At 38.2% G+C, this 23,693-nt stretch overlaps 1 protein-coding gene across 1 annotated transcript; it reads right to left on the bottom strand.

Annotated features, from left to right (window-relative positions):
* Positions 1-19: 19 nt before the first annotated feature.
* si:ch211-235m3.5 (BICD family-like cargo adapter 1) lies at positions 20-23,341 on the bottom strand. The gene is made up of 9 exons (XM_057351964.1): positions 22,909-23,341; positions 20,593-20,808; positions 11,136-11,252; positions 9,233-9,379; positions 8,837-9,016; positions 5,512-5,589; positions 5,100-5,209; positions 4,856-4,976; positions 20-1,688 (listed from the first exon to the last, which is right to left on the bottom strand). Exons 1-9 carry the CDS (start codon positions 23,146-23,148, stop codon positions 1,506-1,508), a joined length of 1,392 nt encoding a protein of 463 aa, XP_057207947.1. The 5' UTR covers positions 23,149-23,341; the 3' UTR covers positions 20-1,505.
* Between the last annotated feature and the right edge of the window lie 352 nt (positions 23,342-23,693).

Genomic DNA, 23,693 nt, shown 5'->3' on the forward strand with positions numbered 1-23,693 from the left:
AAATTTTTATATTGTTGCAATAACATTCCATGATAACTCTCTGAGGTATGCGGAAACATGCATATTTTGTTACAAATGCAATCTCTCAAACTCAATTAAATATGTATTTAAAGCAAAAATGTAACCAATATAATAGTGCACAAATTGTGTTTATCCTACAGAATACAAACATTTGATCATTTATTGGTATTTAAAGTTTATTTTAACTGTAAAGTATAGGGACACCACTTGCCACCACAAATGAAGAATGACCCAAATATACTAATAAAAAAAGGTAGTACAACTATAAAAAAAATTATTACAAAATCTGTCAGATCACAAAATGTACTATACCTAAAGTACATAGTGAACATCTTAACAAAAAAATGCATTTTATTACAACACACAATAACATTAAAGGCGGGGTGTCCGATTTCTCTTAGCCGTTGTTGATGTTCAAATCACCAAAACAGACACACCCCTACCCCCATCTTTCGCTTTCGTCAGCGCTCTGCTCGACTAATGTCCATCCTGTGCACTGTACACCTTACTGCTGATTGGCTACAAAGTTGTTTTGGTACTTGGCCCGACTTTGTCTAAACAAGCATAATTCCGATAATTCGGAAATCGGACACCCTGCCTTTAATACCACGAAAAGCATGACATAACAATAAACAATACTTTTATGACATTAATAAATCTTGGCTAATGTTAATCTCTGCATATATACATACATATTTTAAACCAACAGTAGCATTATTTCATTTCAGTACTGTTAACCTTACTAAACCTTATTGTGATGTGTCACAATCGCACCCTTCAAAGATAAATCAGCCATTAATGAGTTTCAGTCATTCAGCCTGAGCCCATACATGATGGCGTCATATTATAACATGACAATATGAGAAGTTTGAGTAAGTGTGAGTACTTACTGTATGTGCGTCAGATCTTCAGGTACGGTGTGTGTTTAAGAGTATTACATGACACTCCACTTAGACATACCTTTGTGCTTACGCAAATTATGCAAATCATGTTTTTGACCATTTCAAAAGTACAAAATTCTTATTCTGTAATGCTATTATATAAAACTGACATAACATCAATAACACGATCATGACCTGCATGATCATAGCGCATTGTTACATTCATCCTCATATGACAACAGCATACAAGTTCCATTTTAACACAAAAACAGTTCTGCCTAGTCATTCAATATCTCATGAAACCTGTCATATTACGTATCAAATATTAAGCTTTTATTTTCAAAATAGAACTTCTTTCCACATTTTATTTTGGGAGTGCTGGGTAAAATATTTGTCGTGAGATTCACTTTTTTCCAGAATAAACAGGTCCGTGGTCTCCAAGATCAATGCAATCCCAGTCTGTCCGTTCTCCCAAATGTTTTTTTAACCTGTCCAGTGTCAATGGCATTTCTTTCTTCACACGTCTCCACTGAGTCTCAGGCGGTGGAGGGAACAGGCTGCAGGCAATCCTGGCATGGGCAGATGGTAGTAAGCAGTAAGAGTTTATTTGCCGAGTTTCAGCCAGTCTCTCCAAGGCGACTGGTTTTGCCCTGGACCAGTCTCTGATATAGTCGAGGTCCGTCTGGACCTGTGGAGGAAAGACATGCGACCTGTCGGCCTTTTCTGCAGTTGTTCTGTCTGTTGTTGACTCTTCAGTTGTTGATTGATGATAATCTGGATATCATCCTAAGGGGTAAATTAGTAAACATGTACAAAATAACAATTAGGTACATATTAGTTAAATAGTCTGAAAAAAGTCTGAAAGACATTATTACTTATTTCAGGTACAACTGCTCTTTTTACGGTACTTGTCTTAAAGCAACACTTCGTAGTTTTTTGATCTTAATAAAATGTCTCTAAAATTATTTCAGTGATCGAACAACTCTTAAACGGACGAATTCTACTGCTACCCGAGCAGCCTCATAGCGGCTACAAGCACACTCTGTAAGTTCTGTGTTCGGGTCGGTACACACAGCCCCGGCCATACCCTGCCTGCAGAAGAGTGCCACATGGTTTCCAAACGACGTTTCTGCATTCACCGGTTCCATCAGCTTAGTAAAAAAAATTCACGTGTATTGCACTGCCCACAGGGAAGGTTATACAGCAACATTGGTAACAGACAATCGCGCTTATCAACCACATGGGGGAGCCATGAGCAAAAGTTCTAAAGTGTTGCTTTAACAACACATAAAGCCAAGTGAACTGAGGCAACAGTGACATTTACTTCACTAAAAACTTTACTAAATTTATTTTCACAGGGTTCCTACACATTTTCCATTTCGAAATTCCATACTTTTCCAGACTCAAACAAACAGACTTCCCTGAAGATTTTTCAGACCATATTTAACATCTGAAAAAAGTTGTGGTTTTAAAAATCAAACTGTTCACATGTATATTACTATAATATTTAGCCAACTAATCAGTGGAATGTTGAAGCTATACCTCACACAAATTAATGAACACCAAACCAAGACATGCACAACATTTTATAGGAATTTAGTGCAATGTTAAAATTTTGTTAAAATTAGATAACTGTAGACCTTCAACCCACAGCAACAGAAGAATTGGTGAAATATAATTCATTAATGAACATGAAAAGAGAAATCAAGTCCATTAACTTGTCTTCTTTCAAAATTTGACAACGTTCAATCCTGGCCGTATGTAGGATTTTAGAAATACCGATGTCCAAAAACAAGTTTGTTTCAAATAAAAAAAAATTTTTTTTTCTTGAGCTACATATGTGCATTTTAGAACAATTGGAGTGCAAATTAGATAATAATATTTTAATAATTTATGTTTATCAGTGATGAGTAAACACATGGTCAATTGATTGTTTTAATAGGCTAAACACAACCTATAAACGTCATGCTGTTTAGGATGAACTGATGAAGGTCTGGTCATGTTTTTGTCTCGTTTCACCATTTTGTTGTTTGCATTATTGGATATTACAATCGGCCATTTAGTCAGGTTCATTATTTAAATGTTGAAGGGCTTCAAGCACGCTCAAATTGGGAGCGCAAACTCCCGAGCGCTCTGAAAAGAGGGAGAAAGCAACACAGCCAGCATTTGCATTTGTGTTTTTAAACGTGACATGTGAACAGCCCCCTAACATTTCTATGGTAAAACATTAAACGTTAAGCTGCGCGCTCTTTCACAATTAGCTGACCTTGAGCTTCCGGCCTCTTTCATTTGATTGGACAGTAATCCTCGGCTTCCTTCATTTGATTGGCCAATTCAATCAGAGAGCGCTGTTAGACAGCAGAGGTAGACCAGATCGGAGATCAGTTATCTAGGTGTTTTGTATGATATTGGCGGTACTATGCACAGTTTTGTCCTATTAGGCAATTTTTTTCACAACTCTTATTGCTGCATACCATGGAAAAACTACCCGGGCGTCAAGGACCTAAATGGTGGATGAGGAAAGACCGCGACGATGCTATCGCTAAGTAAATATTGAATGTTTTCTTAGAACTATGATTAATTTTAAAGTTATGTTTAGTCAAACAGTAGGGGGAGCTCTAACTGCTTAACATCCAATCGCAGCAAACAGTCCACCAGCAGATTTGGTCTAGCGCCGATCTTTTGGCAGCGCTCGAAACATGCTCCAAACTTCATAGAAATACATTTTTACCAGAAATTCTTAATTTTATATTTTAGAAAACCGAATAGGGCAATAGTCCGGAAACTCATAATTTTCTCCATACTTAATTTTCTTTTTTCCATACTAACCCAGACCTGGAAAACAAATCCATACTTTTCCAAAACGTGTAGGAACCCTGTTTTCAGTAAAACTGATTTTACAACAAGTGCAAAATTGAAAGAAAAACACACAAAAGAAACAAATTGGGTGTTGAACTGAAATTCCTGTCTTTCTAATGGCTGGAATACACTACAAGTGTAGTAAAACTAGACATCATACACTTGCAGACTTTTTAAAAGTTTCAGATAGAAACGCACTAACTGATCAAATCTGCAGACTGGAACAGACTTTCTGCATCAAATCCAGACTGAAAATCTGGGCAAAATCTGAGCAAAAGTCTTGTAGTGTATTTTAGCCTTAAGACGCATTTTGCTCATTCCAGTCAATTTGCTTGTACAAATTCACAAATTTATATAAGTGTTCAGCATTTAGATGTTCCAGTTAATGTTTTAATTCTGTCATCCTTAACCTTTCTGATCTTGCAAAATAGCGGCCTTTGCGATGTTTCACTAGAAACGGGCATCAAAACAGGAGGGGCCTCCATTTGCATTGGACAAAGAGCGCCGCCCCTCCCTCATACACCAGGGTTGAAGGGGCTTGAGGCAAGGTTCACCAAAATTACATAAATAAGTAATATTTATTTTATACAACAACAACAGACAGCTGTGTTTTTTTCTGAATTGAACCAAGTGAGTCAATGATTCAGATGCAGTAAATCAAATTAAAATAGCGGAAAACTTTAAGGACGTTCGTTTATAATGTAAATGCCAATTAATGAACTTCTCGTGACTAAATTATGCTTTTATCAATGCCTACGTACAGGTTGTTGCTAATACGTCATAGGTCAAAGAGCATACGAGTCACACGACCATAAAACATGGCGGCTGCAGAATGTCTGAAATGTATTCATAGTACTCCCACTCATACTATATAGAACGTACTGTTTTACCGATCGATAGGTAGGTACTTATTCAAATTCAGTACGTACTGTCACAGTATGCGATTTCGGACACAGCGTAGATTCATAAAACCCTTAATGGAAACTCCGCCCACAAAAATCACCTGACAAGTAACAAGAAATAAGCTCCGTAATGGGACAATCTAACAAGTTTTGTTTTCGACTTTCTTTCCAATGGGCTTGTGCAGAACTGACCTGCCAGGCCTCCAGTTCCTGAGACAGCTCGAGTTTACGTTGAATGGCCTCCAGGAGTTGGTTGTTTAAGCACATCATGTCATGTTTAGTCCTCAGCAGTTCTGCTTCCATAGCCGTCTTCCTACATTAACACAAAACAAAACTCTAAATATATCAGTTTCGAATAAATGTCACTTAAATTATTGATACTGTAACGTTTATCTTTATAATTAATCATAGTTCTAAGAAAACATTCAATATTTACTTAGCGATAGCATCGTCGCGGTCCTTTAAGGCCTGTCGAACTACTTCCTCATCCAGCATTTTCCCAGCATGTAGCTTTAACTCTGTGTTCTCCGCTATTAAACGCTCATTCTAAGAAAGAAAGAAAAGAGACGTTGTACTGAAATGACACATAACAAAGTTTGATTGATTCTTAAAAATTAGACGAATGCTGATCAGGATCTCTATGCTTTTCAAACAAGTTAATAGAGGCTTCGAGAGTTGCTGCCACGTGATTGGCTGATCAGATGTGTGCATGAACTAGCAGAGTTAGGACATAGATCCTTTAGATTTTTTCTTTTTGTTGTAATTAAAAATGTCCTCAGGCACTCCAAACAATGGGCACATTTTTTAGGACCTGACCCTGTGGTCTTTAACGCATGAGGAATTGTCACCTGATCTTTAAGCTCCCGCAGTCCGGCCGAATTCTCACACGGATCGCTCACTTCTCCCACAATGGACCTTCTCATCTCCTGGAGAAACAAACGACACGCGTTCAGCACTGCATGTCGACAGCAGGGTGTATCAGCATCTGTATCATGTTACACACATAAATGATCCTATTCTGTCTGTCACACTATTTCTCGCTCTCATTCTCTCCCTCTAGTTGTATTTGTGGCTTCAGTGATCTATTAGCTAGCAATAAACTGACGCAATTCCTACTTCTATACAAACACCAACATTCATTCAGAAGAACCCAGGCCATCAACCACATGAGGTGGCCCCAATTCCACACAAAATAATGGCAATAACCTATCCAAACTCTTGTCTTGTGAAAAATATAGCACATACATGTAAATCTTATTTTGTCATTTCAAACTCTTAACATTTAGGTCAATACAATAACACTTATTACACGGCTCATTTGAATGCTTGATTCTGATTGGCCAGTCGCGACATTCCAAGGGTTGTTATTTTCAAATAACAACCGCTCAAAACTAATAACACCCTGTAACCCGGATGCTGCAAATCATTTTGAGAGGGGCAGTTTAATATTACACAAAAATGTATTATAAATATGTCTTTTAATAACATATACGACATTATATTTAATCATGATTAAACCAATTTGCCTGTTCGCGACGTTTGAACGTCGTTTCTTACTTTAAAACCGAAACTAAACGGCTTTTCCTTGCGGAAGGTCTGCATTCGGTAAAAATGAGCTAATAAAATATTTCAAATTCACATTTTATGTCCAGTTTTTTTCTCATGTGGCAAGTAGCCGTGTAATAAGCGGGATAATGTACAAGCAAGAATCCACAGTGCTCATCTTTGAATAACAAATCAAAGATGAGATGTACAGTACGATATGTAAAGGATAATGTATTATCCCTTACATATCGTACAAGCAGCCGGCTGTTATCAGAAATAAGCCCCGACAGTGTGATCAGGACCCGACGCGAAGCGGAGGAATAAATAGCTTTTATTCCGAAAAGAATAATAAGCTTTATTTGATTTAAAACATTTCTGTTCGGTTAAATAAAAGTAATGTTTTATATAACTTAATAATTGTCATTTTCATCTAATTTTTATGTTTTAATATGTAAAATGTTTGGATAAGCCACTTAAAGGTACGGTAGGCCTACTGGTGCAAGTGTGCACAAGATTTTGCCCCATTTTGAGCCAGGAAAAACCCTATATTATATAGTATCTTGATAGAAAGATCCCTGTGTTTGAAAGGATTTAGAGGTTGAGATTGGTCATGAAGAAATATGCTACACTGCCACCATCAATAAGTTATTCTCTCCATAGGCACTTTGGTCCATCTTACCTATTGTATTTATTAGATAAAATGCAAAACATGAGCAAGCCATCCAACAACTGTTCAGCCAAACACAAAACAAATCAAACAAAAAATCTCTATACTAATATACTACTTTTATAAGAGTAATAGTAGAAGACAGGAACTGTGTCACAATTAAGATGTTATTTGATAAATAAAACGCCACCCAGCTCTGTTATGTTCTCCACCAAATTAATATAAAGTATACGGGGATATTGTTTAAACAACCTTCCTAAGCCTGTGACTACAAAATTAAATTTGAGATCCAATGAAAAGTGAAACGACATGGATGAGATGTCATAATACTTTGGGAAAGGTATTATGTTATATTCAGCACAGTGGTTAATATGTCAGCCTTTGTCATGTTTGTGTCACTATGCAGTTTCACCTGTCGTGTCTCACTGTGTGCTACTCTTTGTGCTGCATCTTTCAATTGTCCCAGCATGCCCTGCAGGCTGTCATTGTGTTCAGCCTCTGAGCTGTGGGCCACAGGCTGCACTAAACTCAGGATGTAGCACAGTTCCTTGGACACCTTCACGACAAAGATGCATTGTGTTATTAGCTTTGTTTCAAAACCTAGTAAACTGGACTGCTATCTACTGCCAACATATGAAGCGTTAATCTAAGCCAATATCCTAGGATTTTACTTTTGAGTTACCTGATTTAAACGCCTTCCTGCTGCTGACCAACTTTATGGAGATGCAGATTTCATTTTCCAACAGGACTTGGCACCTGCACACAGTGCCAAAGCTACCAGTACCTGGTTTAAGGACCATGGTATCCCTGTTCTTAATTGGCCAGCAAACTCGCCTGACCTTAACCCCATAGTAAATCTATGTGGTATTGTGAAGAGGAAGATGCGATATGCCAGACCCAACAATGCAGAAGAGCTGAAGGCCACTATCAGAGCAACCTGGCCTCTCATAACACCTGAGCAGTGCCACAGACTGATCCACTCCATGCCACGCCGCATTGCTGCAGTAATTCAGGCAAAAGGAGCCCCAACTAAGTATTGAGTGCTGTACATGCTCATACTTTTCATGTTCATACTTTTCAGTTGGCCAAGATTTCTAAAAATCCTTTCTTTGTATTGGTCTTAAGTAATATTCTATTTTTCTGAGATACTGAATTTGGGATTTTCATTAGTTGTCAGTTATAATCATCAAATTAAAAGAAATAAACATTTGAAATATATCAGTCTGTGTGTAATGAATGAATATAATATACAAGTTTCACTTTTTGAATGGAATTAGTGAAATAAATCAACTTTTTGATGATATTCTAATTATATGACCAGCACCTGTATATGGTGCTTTTGGTTATTTTACTTATTTTTTTATTGTTTATCACGCAGCGCAAAGTTCAGTCTAAGTAACGGACTACGTGCATTTAAAGAGCATGTTAATTCATATTTAAATGCCCAAACATTCAGTAAGTGACAAATGTTTGGAAACGGTGTACACATTCATTTGCGAGTCATCTGCGGGTGCGTGCGGAACGTGCTGCTTCTCTTTACCGGTCTCACAGCACAGAAGATGCGGATAGACGCAGGGGTTTCGGTACCCAACCCTAAAAATGTCCCATTTCTTTACATCATAAATAGTCCCTGTCTGTTACGCCACTGCCCATATAACCAAAATGACATGATCCACATTGCATAACACCTCTACGAAGATTCGACTGTGAGATTGGTAGTCGAATCAGGCTCCTCCGATCGAAGCATCGAATCGTCGACGATTCGGGGTCACCCCTAATATGCGGTATACTGTATAAATAAAAAAAATTGTGCGTTTTTGTATTGTATGAGTTAAATCAGTGTGACTAAAAATAGGCTGTGCGACCAGGGGGAAATCTCATGTAACATGTTTTGTAACTGTACAATCTGGCATTATCGGGTGACCGCGGGAGAGATTTTGGGTAATGTTACAGTGTATCACCTGTTCTTTGTCCTGGCTCCAGCCCAAAGCGTCCAGACTGTTCTCAAGCTCAGACAATAATGATGTATCATTGTGGCTTTTCTCCCGCAGGGCCACCTCCTCCTGTAGCTCATCTACCTGAGACTGTAGCTCCTGCGTCCGAGCACGGGATAACTCCACCTCATGCCAGGCCTCTGCCAGCTGCATACAGCATTGTTGTTAGAACACATCTCCGAAAATGAAAATAACTTGCAGTAAAAAAATCTGACAGTTTGATTTTCTAGATTTTTAATGTGGCTGCAATGAGGCCATTCAAGACAGAAGTTAGACATTCAGGAATTTTTTTCAACATTTTTCAAATTGTTGATGTGCTTTGCTTGTGTGTGCATTTGTGTGTTTGTGTTTGTGTGACTGAACCTGTTGAGTGTGTGTATGACACTGTTGTTCCTGGAAATCCAGGCGTGTGTGTAGAGAGGACACACTCTCTCGTAGTTCCTCATTCTCTTGACACGATGTCTTCAAGCGCTGCTCTAGTGTTTGCTCTCGCTGCACGAGACGCGCTATCTGAACATATATAAACACACACATATAAACACTATGAAACCGATTCTACAATACCCAATTCCAATGAAGTTGGGACATTGTGTAAAACGTACATAAAAACACAATACAAGGACTTGCAAATCCTTTTTGACCCATATTTAATTGAATACATCACAAAGACCTCTTCAAACCTTTTCAGGTATTTTCATGATAATTAAAGCGGCCCTAACACGCGCGGTTTCTGACAATCTCATATTAATCTTGAGTACCTATAGAGTAGTAAAGGCATACTTCGTATCTTCGAAGAGTATTTAGTTTGATTACATTTATAAAAGATAGATACAGCTGTACAATTATTTCCGAAAGCATACGGCGCGTGCGGGGGAGAGGGGTAGGCTGAACTAAAGCACGTGCGCACCCATTGCCAACAAAACACAGACATCAGTTTCTCTCACTGCATGCGGTTCATGTCCGGCATCTTTTAGCGCTGGGACGGCTCCATATATCAGTTTCAAACGATCTTCAAATCCAGCGTTATATCCACCGTTTATATAACATTCATCACCCAAATGCAGTGAACAAACAAGCACCTGAACTTCGCAAACGTATACTCTCTCTCTCTCTCTCTCCTGCACACAAGTGAAAGTGACGTCTGCGCATGCTCCTTCTCCTGCTCTCCTTGCTGCCGCATGCTTTTCTGGGAGAATTGTCCAATAAGGGACTAAGAAAAATTGTTACGAAACAGTTTTATATGTTCGAAAAAAACTTTCCGAAACCTGTACGATCGCTGGGGGAGTGTATCGAGCACAGAAATATACTACGTAATACGCCCAACTCGTTTTTTGACAAGTTGACCATGTTAAGTATGAGAAGACAGCACGTTTAACATTGTAAGAAGTCAGAATGCATGATACACCGTTGCAGCACCCCTTTAAGTATATTTAGAATGAATATGCTTAAATAGATAGCACACACAGATATTGGTAAAACTGTTATCTTACACATTTCCATCAGTTATTTTGGTCTAAAATCTAGGGATTCATGTAGAATTGAACTTAAATATGGTAATAATAATATAGTTTTTAAATTAGTCAAACGAACAAAATTGCAAGCGTAAAATCAATTTGCGTGTGCAATAAGTTTTGTCAAGGTGTAAGAAAACAAATCAGCATTTTACTTTTTTCATAAGTGAAATGGACGTGTTGTGAACTAAAATAAACAAACATAAACAAAGATAAATATGATCTGAATTCGTTTGACTTTCAGTGCTTACACTTTGGGCATTTTTCTGTGTTGAAATATGGCCAAAAGCATTGCAAGTCTGGCAACAGAGACAGAGAAGCAGAAAAATGGCAAGATCTGCAAAACAGATCGACGGCATGAAATCAATCCACGTGCGTCTTTCATTTAGCTGCATGTGCACACATATTTGACACAATTCTGTCACTCGTCAAGTTTTGTAAGGAAGGCGTATGTACCTTAATGTGAGCAATTAAGTAAATTAGGGACTTATATCTGAAGAGAAAAATACAGGTCATGTTTATTTTGCGCTAATATGTTTAATTACACTGTAATTAAAAAACTGCCAATCATGTATTCTTACACTTACGCTTGCGAATTCAGTTTATGTTTATGTACTTTCATGTACACTTTCACAAATATTACCATGCACATAAAAATCTTTTAGGCATTGTGTATTTGTATGTTTACAGGAGCCGAGTGGACTGCTATAAAATACTGCAAAATACCGAATAGTGAGTATGGAAGAGCTTCTCACCTGTTCTCTAAGAGCGCTGATAATTTCTTCATCCTCGGGTCTGGAGTTCCCCCTCTCTCTCATTTCATCTTTCAATCTCTTCAACTTGCAGGTCACGGTTTGCTCTACCTCCATTGCCTACAATACACATGCAGAACACAACACACCGTTTAAAAAAAAATTGTATTTCACTAATAAACCTGAATTAACCTTCCTCAGCTTTAAAATATACTTGTGTATCAGTAAAACAAATGCACTAAAATAGAGCCCTCACTCAGAAAAGAAAGCAACTAACAAGTTTTTTTTCTACTAGGAAAACACGGCCCACATTCATTTTAGAAAGGAGTTTTGTCTGCTTGTTAAGGGCTAAACAAAGGATCTCATTGGGTGAGTGGAGGCCGGCATTGAACCACCAAATAACCGGACAGCCATCAGGGCCCATCAAACACACTCAGATCTGGATCAAAGGGTCACATGACAGATGCAGCTTGGCATCTTGGTCTTGGCAGTTTAGTCATTGTGAGTGTGTGAGTGTGTGTGTGTGTGTGTGTGTGTGTGTGTGTGTGTGTGTGTGGTATATGGGGGTGGGTAAGAACCCACGCGGTGACCAAAGGTCCTGGTTCAATAGGACTCAACTACCACAAATGACACGGTTACTGGTCCCATAAGGGAAAATTGCATTCAGCACTGGTGATAAAGCTAACACGCTGTGATGTTAACGAGTGCATGTCTATTCTCTGTACTATTCAGTAATGCTTTGGACAGCTGATGCCCCAAGCCAGGCCATAACCCTGGGGAAGCACATATCAATTCTCTTTGGCGTTCCCAAACTATTACATTTATAGGCGAATATACAATAGAAGAGCACATGACTAGTTGAGTGCGTGTCCAAAAAAAGATAAAATATATATTAATAATAAACTCAAAGACTCACGTCAAAGACTTTGAGAATTTCAATTCATTAGTGAGGTTGCCAAGGTAAGCCTCACTATTACTATTCCTCATATCACAGATTAGGGCTTTAATCAAAACCCTAGAACTAAGAATGCAACTTTGTAACACTTAATTTTGATTTTGAGGTGAACTTTTTCTTTAACAGCACAAACAGTGGTGTTATTTTTTACTCACCCACATGACGTTCAACATGTTTTAAGACCTGGGAACACAAATAAAGATATTTTAGGTGATGTCCGAGAGACCTCCAGGCCTCCTCGTAGACATCATGGTTATAGTTGTTGTCAAGGTCCAGAAAAGTACTAAAGACATCGTTAAATTGGTCCATCCGCTCATAGTGGCGCAATTGAATTTTTTTGAAGCGACGAGAATACTTCCAAAAAACAAACCAAAATAACAAGTTTATTCGATATATTCACCTCTGTTATGCACCATGCGGTGTCGGCGCACAAACCGAATGCGCATGCGTCTAAGTGCTCTCGTGAACGCGCATCATAGACTTACAAGACAGAGGAGAATATATTGATTAAAGTCGTTATTTTGTTTTGTCGCTTAAAAAAATTTTCAATTGAGCCACTATGAGCGGATGGACCAATTTAACGATGTTTTTAGTACTTTTCTGGACCTTGACAACAAATATAATCATGATGTCTATGAGGAGGCCTTGAAATCACTCGGATGTCCCTAAAATATCTTTTTTTGTTCCGAAGACGCCGGGAGGTCTTAAAACATGTTGAACGTCATGTGGGCGAGTAAAAAATTTTGAGGTGAACTTTTCCTTTAATGATTGACAGCTTGAGGAGAGGCGTTCTTATACTAAACTAGAAGATCAGACCTTTCGAATGGATAATTTTACAAATCTATTCAACAAACATTGATGGAGGGATCCGAGCCCAATCTTGAGACCATACTCTCATTCCCAGACTTTTTTGAGCCAGTAAGAAACCACTTAGCAACTACACACAACTTCCTAATATCATGGGGGAAAACACCTCGCGTGAAATTTCAAGTTGATGTACAGTATAGTAATAGTATATGTAAATACAGTATATATGAAGAGTTTGGTTCTAAAATGAGTTAACTCCTTTTTTTTTTTTTTTTCAGAAATCATGTTTTTAATTGTGCATTCCAATTAATATCCATCAAACTGCAGTTGGTTTGTTTTTATTTAAGCCATAATAACTCAAAAAATACAGCTAACTAACACAATGAAACAATAAAAACATGACATAATAAAAAAACACGATTTTCGAAAAATTTTAAAAACGGAGTTATCTCATTTTGGAACCAAACTATTCATATACATACAGTACTGTATAAGGATTTATGAGGTTTTTAAACAATTGCAGTATTGTTAGCAGACAGAAAGGCAATAAGAATGCTAGTTTCCACACTTCTGTCCACACTTCCAAGTATAACTTTAAAGACTTCTGAAATTAATCTACAAGAATGTCCTGATTAGACGGAGAGCGAGAACACTAGAAATACAGCAAGACAAGAGGCCGAACAACAGGACAAGTGTAAATGATTTACAAACTCATGAAATTAACCTTCACTGAATCAAAGTCGTGTGACCAAAACAACTCGACACTTCCTTAAAGCTGAGTCATATCTCCAATGACTTTTTTTAAAGGTGATTTCATCGTGTGATGTAAAAATATTAAATAAACAAAATGATTCACAGGATAAGCTACTTTATATAATCTGAAAATTTTAGGGAGGGAACCACTGACTGACACTGACTGTTATTGTGATCTTGTAATGTGTCACAGGAATCACATCACACCAAATAAAAATAAGGTAGGTAGTTTTTTCTACTAAATAGAAAATGGTTGAACAACTATTAAACACAACCGTACAAACAAACAAGCTTATTCATGGCTTTACAACGGCAGCAAATGCACCTGTAACTGTGTGTCTGTACTCGAGTTTCACGTTTTAACATAGACAAACATCGCTTTGACATATTTCAGGTAATATTATAAGATACCAACACATTCACACTCCCGACTCGTCACATATTGACGTTCGGTCAGCACCGCTCGGCGTCGTTTTTTTAACGCTAAGGGTACCCGTTTGGCGTCGTTTTTTGACGTGCTGGGTATTCCAGGCACGCACTTTTTTACCGTCGTTCTAAATTTGTATATTGGGTATAATTTGCAATGATGTTGTGACAGGGTCTGATTTAAGTTTAACAGTCAGAATAATTGCGTTTACATGACACTATTCAGGCAGTTTGAGCAAGTAATGTAATAGTTATTCCAAGCGTACCAACACGAAACAAACGATGTGTACGAGGAATGGCAGTTTGCGCTACTTTTTCTTTGTCCGTCATTTTGACAGACATGCTAGTAAAAAATCTGTCAATCTATTTTTACCCGTCACTATGGTGCTGATATTACGTGCCAATTAGCATGTTTGTGACGTCATCGCGACGTACATGCTTTCTTTGAACTTACTGTATTTTAATACCCAATAAAGCCGAAGTCGTTTATATATTTAATGTTTCTGTTGTCAAACATAAAAAACTAAAGAGTTACGTCAGCTCCGATGCCATTGGCTCTCCCGTGTCTCGTGACCGATCGCGTCATTACGTTGGCTTTGAACGTGAAACGGTATTGGCTCCCGTGATAGACTGCTTCTAGCTAATGTTCCGGTTTATTTTTTGAACGGGTAGGGGTGTTCGGTTCCGGGTTTTTTGGAGTCTACTCCGATTCTCGACTCCCACTTTTGGAGTCGATGGAATCTACACTTTAGCTTGGGAACGTTGGGCTGGCAACCAATCTCCAAATTCACTGGCAAATACACATGCATTAGTGCAACGAACACCATCACAGAGAGTTTTTTGTGCTGTCATACCAGTTACTCCTTTCTGGTCCTAAACCGATGTGGTTTTCCAAGCGCACGCAGCGCAAGGACATGACGGCCCAGGTCTAACCGTAGCTGTAGACTTATGGTAAAGCTATGACATTTCGTTTTATTATTTTTATAATTTTTTTATTGCATTGATTTTGTAAAGTTACACAAATGAATATGTTTTGTACTTAAAGACACCACGTTTCATTGTTTTGAATTGAGGCTCCGTAAATGTGCGCTAAACAAGCCTAAAACATTTTTTGTTTATTTTCGTTTAAGAGTTTATATTGATGAAACGCTTTATAATTTTTTTCCACAAACTTGATTTTGATTTGTGTCCAGTTATGCGCACAGACTCACATTTAAGCATAGCATGACGCTTTCATTTAAAGCAACTTACAAAGTCTTAACAGTCGTTTAGAGAAATAAAAGCTTGAAGATGTGCAGACGAAATAGGAGAGTTTTTAATAAGAATTTGAGAATGTAATGTGATCGGATTGAAGGTGAAGAATGAACGGGAAATATTGCGTGCCCTTTTGTGAGAGAACCAGTAGGCGTCGCTCATGCTCTGATTAACGCAGTGTTTTGGATCGGATGTAAAAGTGTACAATCAGAGAGAGTGGAGGAATGACTTTTACCTGATTGGTTTTTAAATGTTATTTGTTGCTTTGCGCCAATCACAAAGACAATTTTACCGATTTGAGTCAATGACAACATAAAAAATTACGGAGTCGACGTGAGTCGATTCCTGTCTTGAGTCGATTCCGACTTTAGGGACATTAAGAGTCGAGGAATCGACTCCCCATCCCTAGGAATGGGAGCCGATCACGGAGACAGCCTCTTCATACAAAGTTATTGGCTTCGGTGCAAATAGGTCTGCGACACGAGTTGTTTGTAATTTGTTTACACTGCTTTTAGTCATTTTGTGCAATAAACCCGCCAGTAGGCTACTTTTAGGCCCAATCCCATTTTCTGCCTTTTCGCCTACCCCTCGCCCCTTCCCCTTGCCTCTTGAAACAAAGTGGCAAGGGGAAGGGCTACAAATTTTCCACTAAGAAATGGGACACCACTACTACACTGTTATACATCATCATATACTCCGTTGCTAGCTCGTCACGTCAGAGGACATGCGCCGATGCACCGGGTATATGACATAAAAATTTTCTAATATCGTGCAATCAGTGCTGTCCGCTAGCAAACGTTAGCAATTTTTTGCAATTTTGCAATCGTTAAAAGAACATCACCATAAATACAAACACAAGATTAAATGTAACATACATAAAAGGAAAAATTGTTATAAAAATCCTTATTAATGGCAAAAATTACTTACATTTATGGGTCTGCTTGCTCGAGTGAGCGGCCATGTTGGAAATTTCTCTTAGCCCTTCGTTTGAAGTGAGGTCCCGAAAAATCTTCGTTTGAAGGGCTATCTGGCCCTTCCCCTTACTCCTAGCCCTCCAACCAAAAGAGAATTGAGACACCCCTACCCCTTCACGTGAACGTGCCAAATGGAGGGGTAGGGGAAAGTGTAGTGGTAAGGGGTAGAATTGGGATTGGGCCTTAGTCCCGTGTTGTGTTTTATATGGTTGAGAAGTGGTTTAGGTTTAGGGTGGGGTTGGGGTTAGGTGTTCCAAAATATTAAAACCATAACTAATTAAGAAATTCTAAGAATTACACACATTTCGGCCTGGAGCATTAAGCTAACAGCAACGGAGTTCCCTGCTCATCATAAAACGATGCCAAAGGGCTACCCTGCGCGTTAAAAAGCGACTTCGATATTTAACGAGTCGGGAGTGAGAACGGGTTGAAAATACACAACCTACACAAAACCTCTTGTGTCTCATGTGTACTCCATTTGTGAAGGTTGAGACCTGCTTTCAAAAGCACTGGTTAAAGCACCCAGAGCTAGTAGTACCCAGAGAATTCACATTACATTTCCTTTAAAGAGAGCAAATCATCAACAAAAAGACAACCACATACAATTGTGTCCGTAGTCTCTTGAGGGTTTACAGACAGTTTTCCTGGAATAACTGATGCTTGTCACGGGTCTGTGAATACTGGTGGAGTGAGTCTGACCTTCTCTGAATTACCCAGCATTATCCTCTCTAAACTTTCTCTACAGTCCTGTACTGTATAAACTGTTCGGTACATGAGAGTACATAATGTTCAGCAACACCAGGCTAAAAGAAATGATACAACAAACAGACAAACACATTATGAGAAATACTACTCCCATCTCTATATAGAACGTATTATATTCATTATACTTTCACGATAATAACAACCCTCCCGTTATTATACAAGTATATATGAAGTATTATTATTAAGTATATAAGTGTACCCAAAGTACTGGCAAGTAACCCACCCAAACGAACCCAAATACTCACCAAGGCTTCACGCACCTGGAAGAGGTCTGTTTACCATATCTGACAAAATCATGTTTTCAAACCCCCCCAAAAATCCAAATCTGTCACCAACTCCACCGTTTGTTAGTTGTAACAAAGTGAGTTCATACTGTACATGGTGAGAGCTACAGTGGAATAAGAGCCACTTCCCCTTCCTTCAGAGCACAGGATACATAAACATCATTCTTTCCTGAACTTTGATTTCTTGGAAGAAAAAATACGTCAGAGGCACGCTCACTTTGGTCAACTGATGTGTGGCTTGTGGAGAATGTGGGAGTGGGACGAAATAAGTTAGACACTTCTTGTCCACAATACAGCCATAACAAAACAAGGTTTTAGTTTTGTGACACCTATTACAATTTACACTCATCATGTGACTAGAAGCAATGAACTGTGTTTAATACGAGTTTGCACTGGGAGTCTTGGCAAGTGTGTAAACATGCAGAAGAATTGAGCAAGCCTTGACCTTAAGCAGACCAAACGTCTGAGATTAGATACCAGCCCAAAGTGTGAGAAACATGTGAACGTTTACACGGGGAATGAGCCAACTCAAGCAGCCGGGTTTTCCCACTATCTCATGGAACAAATAGTGTAATGGAGAATTTACTTCAAAACAAAAGGACCCGATACTGAAAAAACATTTAAACTACTATTATGAGTAGTTCCACCTTTTAAATCTTACTGGATAAGGCATGGTTAAAGATGTAAACATTTCTTGTTATGCACAATGAAATGTGAGACAGTATAATGATATATTATTTATAATAATTCATTAATTCTGGAAACACCTCTAAACAATTTGTAATAAATATACTAAAATGAATTAAAAATATTTAGAAATGCTATCAAGACATTTACTTAAGATGCAAAATGACAATAAGTCTCGTTTTCTAAAAGAAATCTAAATTCGACCGTTCACCCAAAAATGAAAATTCTGTCATCATTTACTCTCTCTCTCTTGTCATTTCAAACCTGTATAAATAAAAAAGGAAGATATTTGGAAGAATGTCAGTAACCGAACAGAACTCAACCCCCATCGACACCCTTAGTATTTACTTTCCATACAATGGCAGTAAATGGGGATGAGATCTGTGTGGTTACTGACATTCTTCCAGATATCTTCCTTTTTGTTCATCAGAACAAAGACATTTATAGAGGTCGGAACAACCTAAGGGTCAGTAAATGATGACAGAATTTTCATTTTTGGGTGAACTGTCCCTTTAAGTGAGTTTATGCTTACAAGAAAACATATCTGCCAGTAAGTTGAGAAAAATAACCTCAAATTAGGCATGTGATAAAGAGCTAAAACTTATTTCACATTTATTTTTGCTTACATCACTGACAAATACTTTGCTTATTTCTTTAAAGATGAGGTAACACGCAGTTTCTGCCAATCTCATATTAATCTTGAGTACCTATACAGTAGCATACTTCGTATCTTCGAAGAGTCTTTAGATTGATAAAATTTATAAAAGAAAGTTACAGCTGTATGAATACTTCTGGAAAAAGACGAGGGCCTGGAGGCATGTACGGAGGGGGAACTACAGCACGAGCACACAATACATCATTGCATTGATTCACTACAAGTTTGTTTTGTTTACAATTACATTATGCATGTACACGCAGATTGCCAACAAAACACAGACATATGACTTAGTTTGACTTGCTGCGTGCGGTTCATGTCCAGGATCTTTTAACGCTGGGACCGTGCCATCTATCGGTTTCAAACGACTCCAAATCCAGCGTTATTTTCACCGTTTATATAACATTCATCACCCAAACGCAGTGAGCAAACAAACACAGCTAAACTTCCGTCTGCCGAGTGAAACGGCATTGATGGGCGTGCACTTTCTCACGTTGGCTGTTGACGCGTGGGCGTGCTCTTTCTCTCACGTTTGCGCGTGCTCTTTCACTCGCTCGATGACACTAGGTGTACTTTTCCAGGAAAATTGTCCAATACGGGACTAAGAACCCTTGTAACGAAACAGGAATCCATGTTCTAAAAAACTTTCCGAAACCAGTACGAACTCTGACATACGTTCAACTCGTTTTTTGACAAGTTGACCATGTTAAGCTTGAGAAGCCAGCACGTTTAACAGTGTAAAGAAGTCATAATGCATGAAATAGCATGTTATTTCCGCTTTTAAAAAAAACATGCTTGATAACTTATATTAGGTCATTTTGACTCAAGTAAATATGTCAAAGTAATGATTTAAGAAATTGTATATATTTGTACAGGAAAACAAGACAAAAATACCAAGTAAGAAAATGATTTTAGAGTTAGAGTTTATATGAGCTCATTAATTTACAAACTACTGTATTTAAATGGAATTATTTTTAATCGTGAATGCAAATAATGTCGCAAAGCAAAAAGTTTCAAAGGTCATAAAATAGGCTTTATGTTCTTAATGCAATGTATTATTATTGTATTTGGATTTTGGAGTCTAAAGTGAACCCAACATGCCTCACCATAATGAAAGTCACTGTAACGTCTTTGGAATGAAGTCATTGGCTGAGGTCACGTGGTTTTAACCAAGAAGAATGTGGGAAGTAAACAGGAATGCCACTAAACTGCACTACACAAGCTATGAGCCAAATACTGCAAACCGTGCACGTTTAACAAATCTGTCAGATTTACTACAAACCTGTGCGTCATATAATGTATTCAAATGTCAGGATATCAGCTCTTTTTACGTTATCTTATCTGCAACACTGGGATGGAGAAACAGTGTGATGTCATCTTTATCTGAGCTAGCATGAATATCAGCCGTATTATTGCTCTTCTAATCACTCCAGTCCTTTACGATTCTTCTGTATTTATATGTATCCCAGTGGAGCTTGCTTAAGTTTCCAGGATAATAAAAAACACGCCTTATCTATTCTTTACACAATCGAAAAAGCAAATGCTTACAGCGACCTACCCTTAATGACCATATCATGAAACTGCTTTACACATTAATCTCTTAATCTATGAGCGAGACACAAGGTACAAGACGTTTGGGCTTTGTCAAACTGTCAAAATTACAAGCTTAAACTAAAGATAATGATAGCTTCATTGTGTATGAAAAAGAAAAATGTCAAAGGCCCTAACATATAATGCTAGTTTGGTATCTTCTTTATCTCATAATTTAGAAAACATATTTACATCATTTTATATAATTTTTTCTTCATTCTTCTATAATTGTTAATTAATGATGAATTCAAGTATTCATGTAGACAATAAAAGAGCGAGAGAGCTGGATCATACAAGACATGTAGCTCACCCTCCGGAGCTGTTCTCGGAGTCTGTTGCTCTGTTCACTATGTTCATGCTTCAGTCTGGTCTTTTCTTTCTCTGCCTTACACAGGCTCTGGGTCAGTCTGTCCACCTGAGAATGTAGCTCCCGTGCATCCCGCTCCAGTTCGGCCACCTGACTCTCCCAGTGTGCCTGACAGCTGTCCAGCTTCACCTGCATCTCATACCTGCCCTGCTGCAGCTCCTGATGACAAACCACAAGCACAAAATCAAACCAGAACTAACGCGTTTCATTCCACATAAACCATTAATAAACATCTTAATGTGATTAACCTTTAAAATACTAGGTCCCAGATCAAAACACAACTATGCCAGGGGCTTTTGTTGCATAGTATGCTTTAAGTAGATTTTGTGGACAATATTATGCAGCCCTACTCTTTATAAATACTTGACATAAAATATAAATTGTTACAGTAATATGCAAATACGATGTCAAATCTGTACCATAAAGTGCAAATTGAACGTATACTGTATATAAAATGTTGACGTAAATGCATCATTGCCCCATCAAGTCCCCGTGAACCGGAAGTTGCGATCGTTTTTTTATTTCTGTATTCTGACACATTTCCGAGTGAAAAGGAATCTCAAAGGAGAAAATTAGTGGGCGTGACTTGCGCTTTTCACTGCGAATTGATTGGATGTGTAAAAACAGCTGTTGCATTGATTTTGAAATGAAACTGACAGTTGAAGGGGAGGAGTTAACGGATGCTCCGTTCAAGCCGTCTAATCTACGTCATTTGAGATGGATAGTCATTACAGGGCAGAAGTGCATTTTCAGATTTTAACTGAAGATTATGAGGGTACATGAATTTTAAAAAGAACATGACAAGCTATTTACGAAAAAATTAAAATTGTCATTTTTTATTTCACTGGGACTTCAAGTTAAATGTAATGTAAAATGTTATGTAATATAGGTTAAAGTCCCCATGAACCTGAAGTTGCTATCGTTTTTACTTCTGTATTTTGATGCATTTCCGAGTGAAATGGAATTTCAAATGATAAAAATAGTGGGCGTGGCTTTCGTCTTTCTCTGCGTTTTGATTGGATGTATTAAAATAGCCGTTGCATTTTGAAATGGAACTGGCAGCAGACTGACAGTTAAAGGGGAGGAGTTAACAGATGCTCCGCCCAAGCCGTCTAACATGCGTCATTTGAGATGGTTAGTCACTACAGGACGGAAGTGCTTTATTAGATTTTAACTAAAGGTTATGAGGGCACACGATCTTTAAAAAGAGAATGACCCACATTGATAAACTATTTACAATTAACCCTGCAATATTTCATGAAAAAGTAGGCATCGTCATTTTTATTTCACTGGGACTTTAAATGTAAGATGTTTATGAGGAATAAAACCCAAGAAGCAGTGTCAGCGATCTCCCAGTGAGCAAGCCAGAAGTGACGGCAACAAGGAACCAAAACTCCACTGGTGTATAAATGTGGAGAATTTTTTTTGGGGGGGGGGAGAAACCAGACTCAACCGGGAGGGCCATTTCTCTTCTGGCAATTCTGTATACGGCCATCCACAGTGGCCCCAAAGTTTGGACACTTATGTCACACTTGAAAATGTCTTATACTCACCATACTTAGGTGGGATTTAATAATAGGATGCTTTTGACTATTTTATGACTTTTATTAAAGAATATTTTGTGCACTTTTAGAATTTGTTACATAAAACCCGTCACAGACATGCTAATGGATTTAACGGTTATTATGGGAATGTAGTGTGATTTGGGTCTCATTCCAGTAAGATGTAATGGTGTTTTATTGGTTCCCATTCACCACATAACATCCCACCAATAGAAGCCAATACATTACCAGTAGGGATCCATAGAGATCATTATACTTTGCAATACAAATAAAATTTCCATTATACCCATTAAATCCATTGTCTGTGATCATGCTTTGTCTTGTTTTGTTTCTATGATGTGTTGGTAACATAGTTTAGACACTGAGCAACTATAAATATACGAAGAAGCTTAAAAACTGTTATATAAAATGAATCATAAATATGTTGGTGCACTGTTTTAGATGACTCATCGAGCAACTGTGTGACACACGTGCAATGTAATACCACAGTACTTCTGCATAAAACACACCGCGTCTATAAATACACATTGTCAGAATCAGAATCAGAAGAGCTTTATTGCCAAGTGTGCTTGCACACACAAGGAATTTTCTTTGGTGTTGGAAGCTTCTAGTACAGACATTCAACACAATGACAATACAATATAATACGATTTACAGTTTGTCATTGTGGTCAATGACAAAAGAAAACTCGTCTCACCTCCAGCTGCTGTGTGTATTTGTCATGAAGTGTCTGTCTGTCTTCCTTCAGCTGTCTGTTTTCTAAGAGCAGCGCGTTGCCGAGCCGAGCCGCCAGCAGAACTTCATGAGCCGTGAACAGATCCTCGTTGTCCTTATACACCTGCGCATCTTCATCAGTACTCAACCCAAACGGGTAAAAGTCTTCCTCCACTTCAATTTCATGTGCTTTATAACACAGATCTTCTTCCCCCCGATTCATGATTCAGTGTAATGAGAAAAAATAATAATGACGCGTTCACGCGTGAAAAGCGTCTTGAGTCTCCATGAGTTTGTACTGTTGTGATCTCTGATTGGACTGGAGGCGGATGAGGAAAGGTGTTCATGTGGGTTGGGCTTTGTTTAGTTTCAGGTGACTGCAAACGGCGGCCAATTTTTTTTAAAGCGACAGATGCCAAAAAAGGCCAGAAAGAACGCCAGGGGAGATATTGGTATATAAAATTTCAAATAAATACTAAATGTTTCAAGTCTTGGTAGCTTTCTTATTCAGAGACTCTCGAATAGTGTGCAGCCTTAAATAGTCAACTAAACCTCAACAGGGTTTCTTATAAGTTATTAGTAAACTAGCAGCATTTATAAATGTGAGATTTGGTCAAAAGTTCAAAATTGCAGGCGACTTCATGCGGCGCTGCGCAGACAAATAGGTGTATGACGTCAAAATATCGCGAGAGCAATTCTAACGCTGTGCCATGAAAGTAATCTGGATCCACGATCATTTATCAACCTTTTAACTATAGGCAACTATTT

Source organism: Triplophysa rosa, linkage group LG14, assembly GCF_024868665.1.
Source record: "Triplophysa rosa linkage group LG14, Trosa_1v2, whole genome shotgun sequence".
In the NCBI taxonomy this organism is placed as follows: Eukaryota; Metazoa; Chordata; class Actinopteri; order Cypriniformes; family Nemacheilidae; genus Triplophysa; species Triplophysa rosa.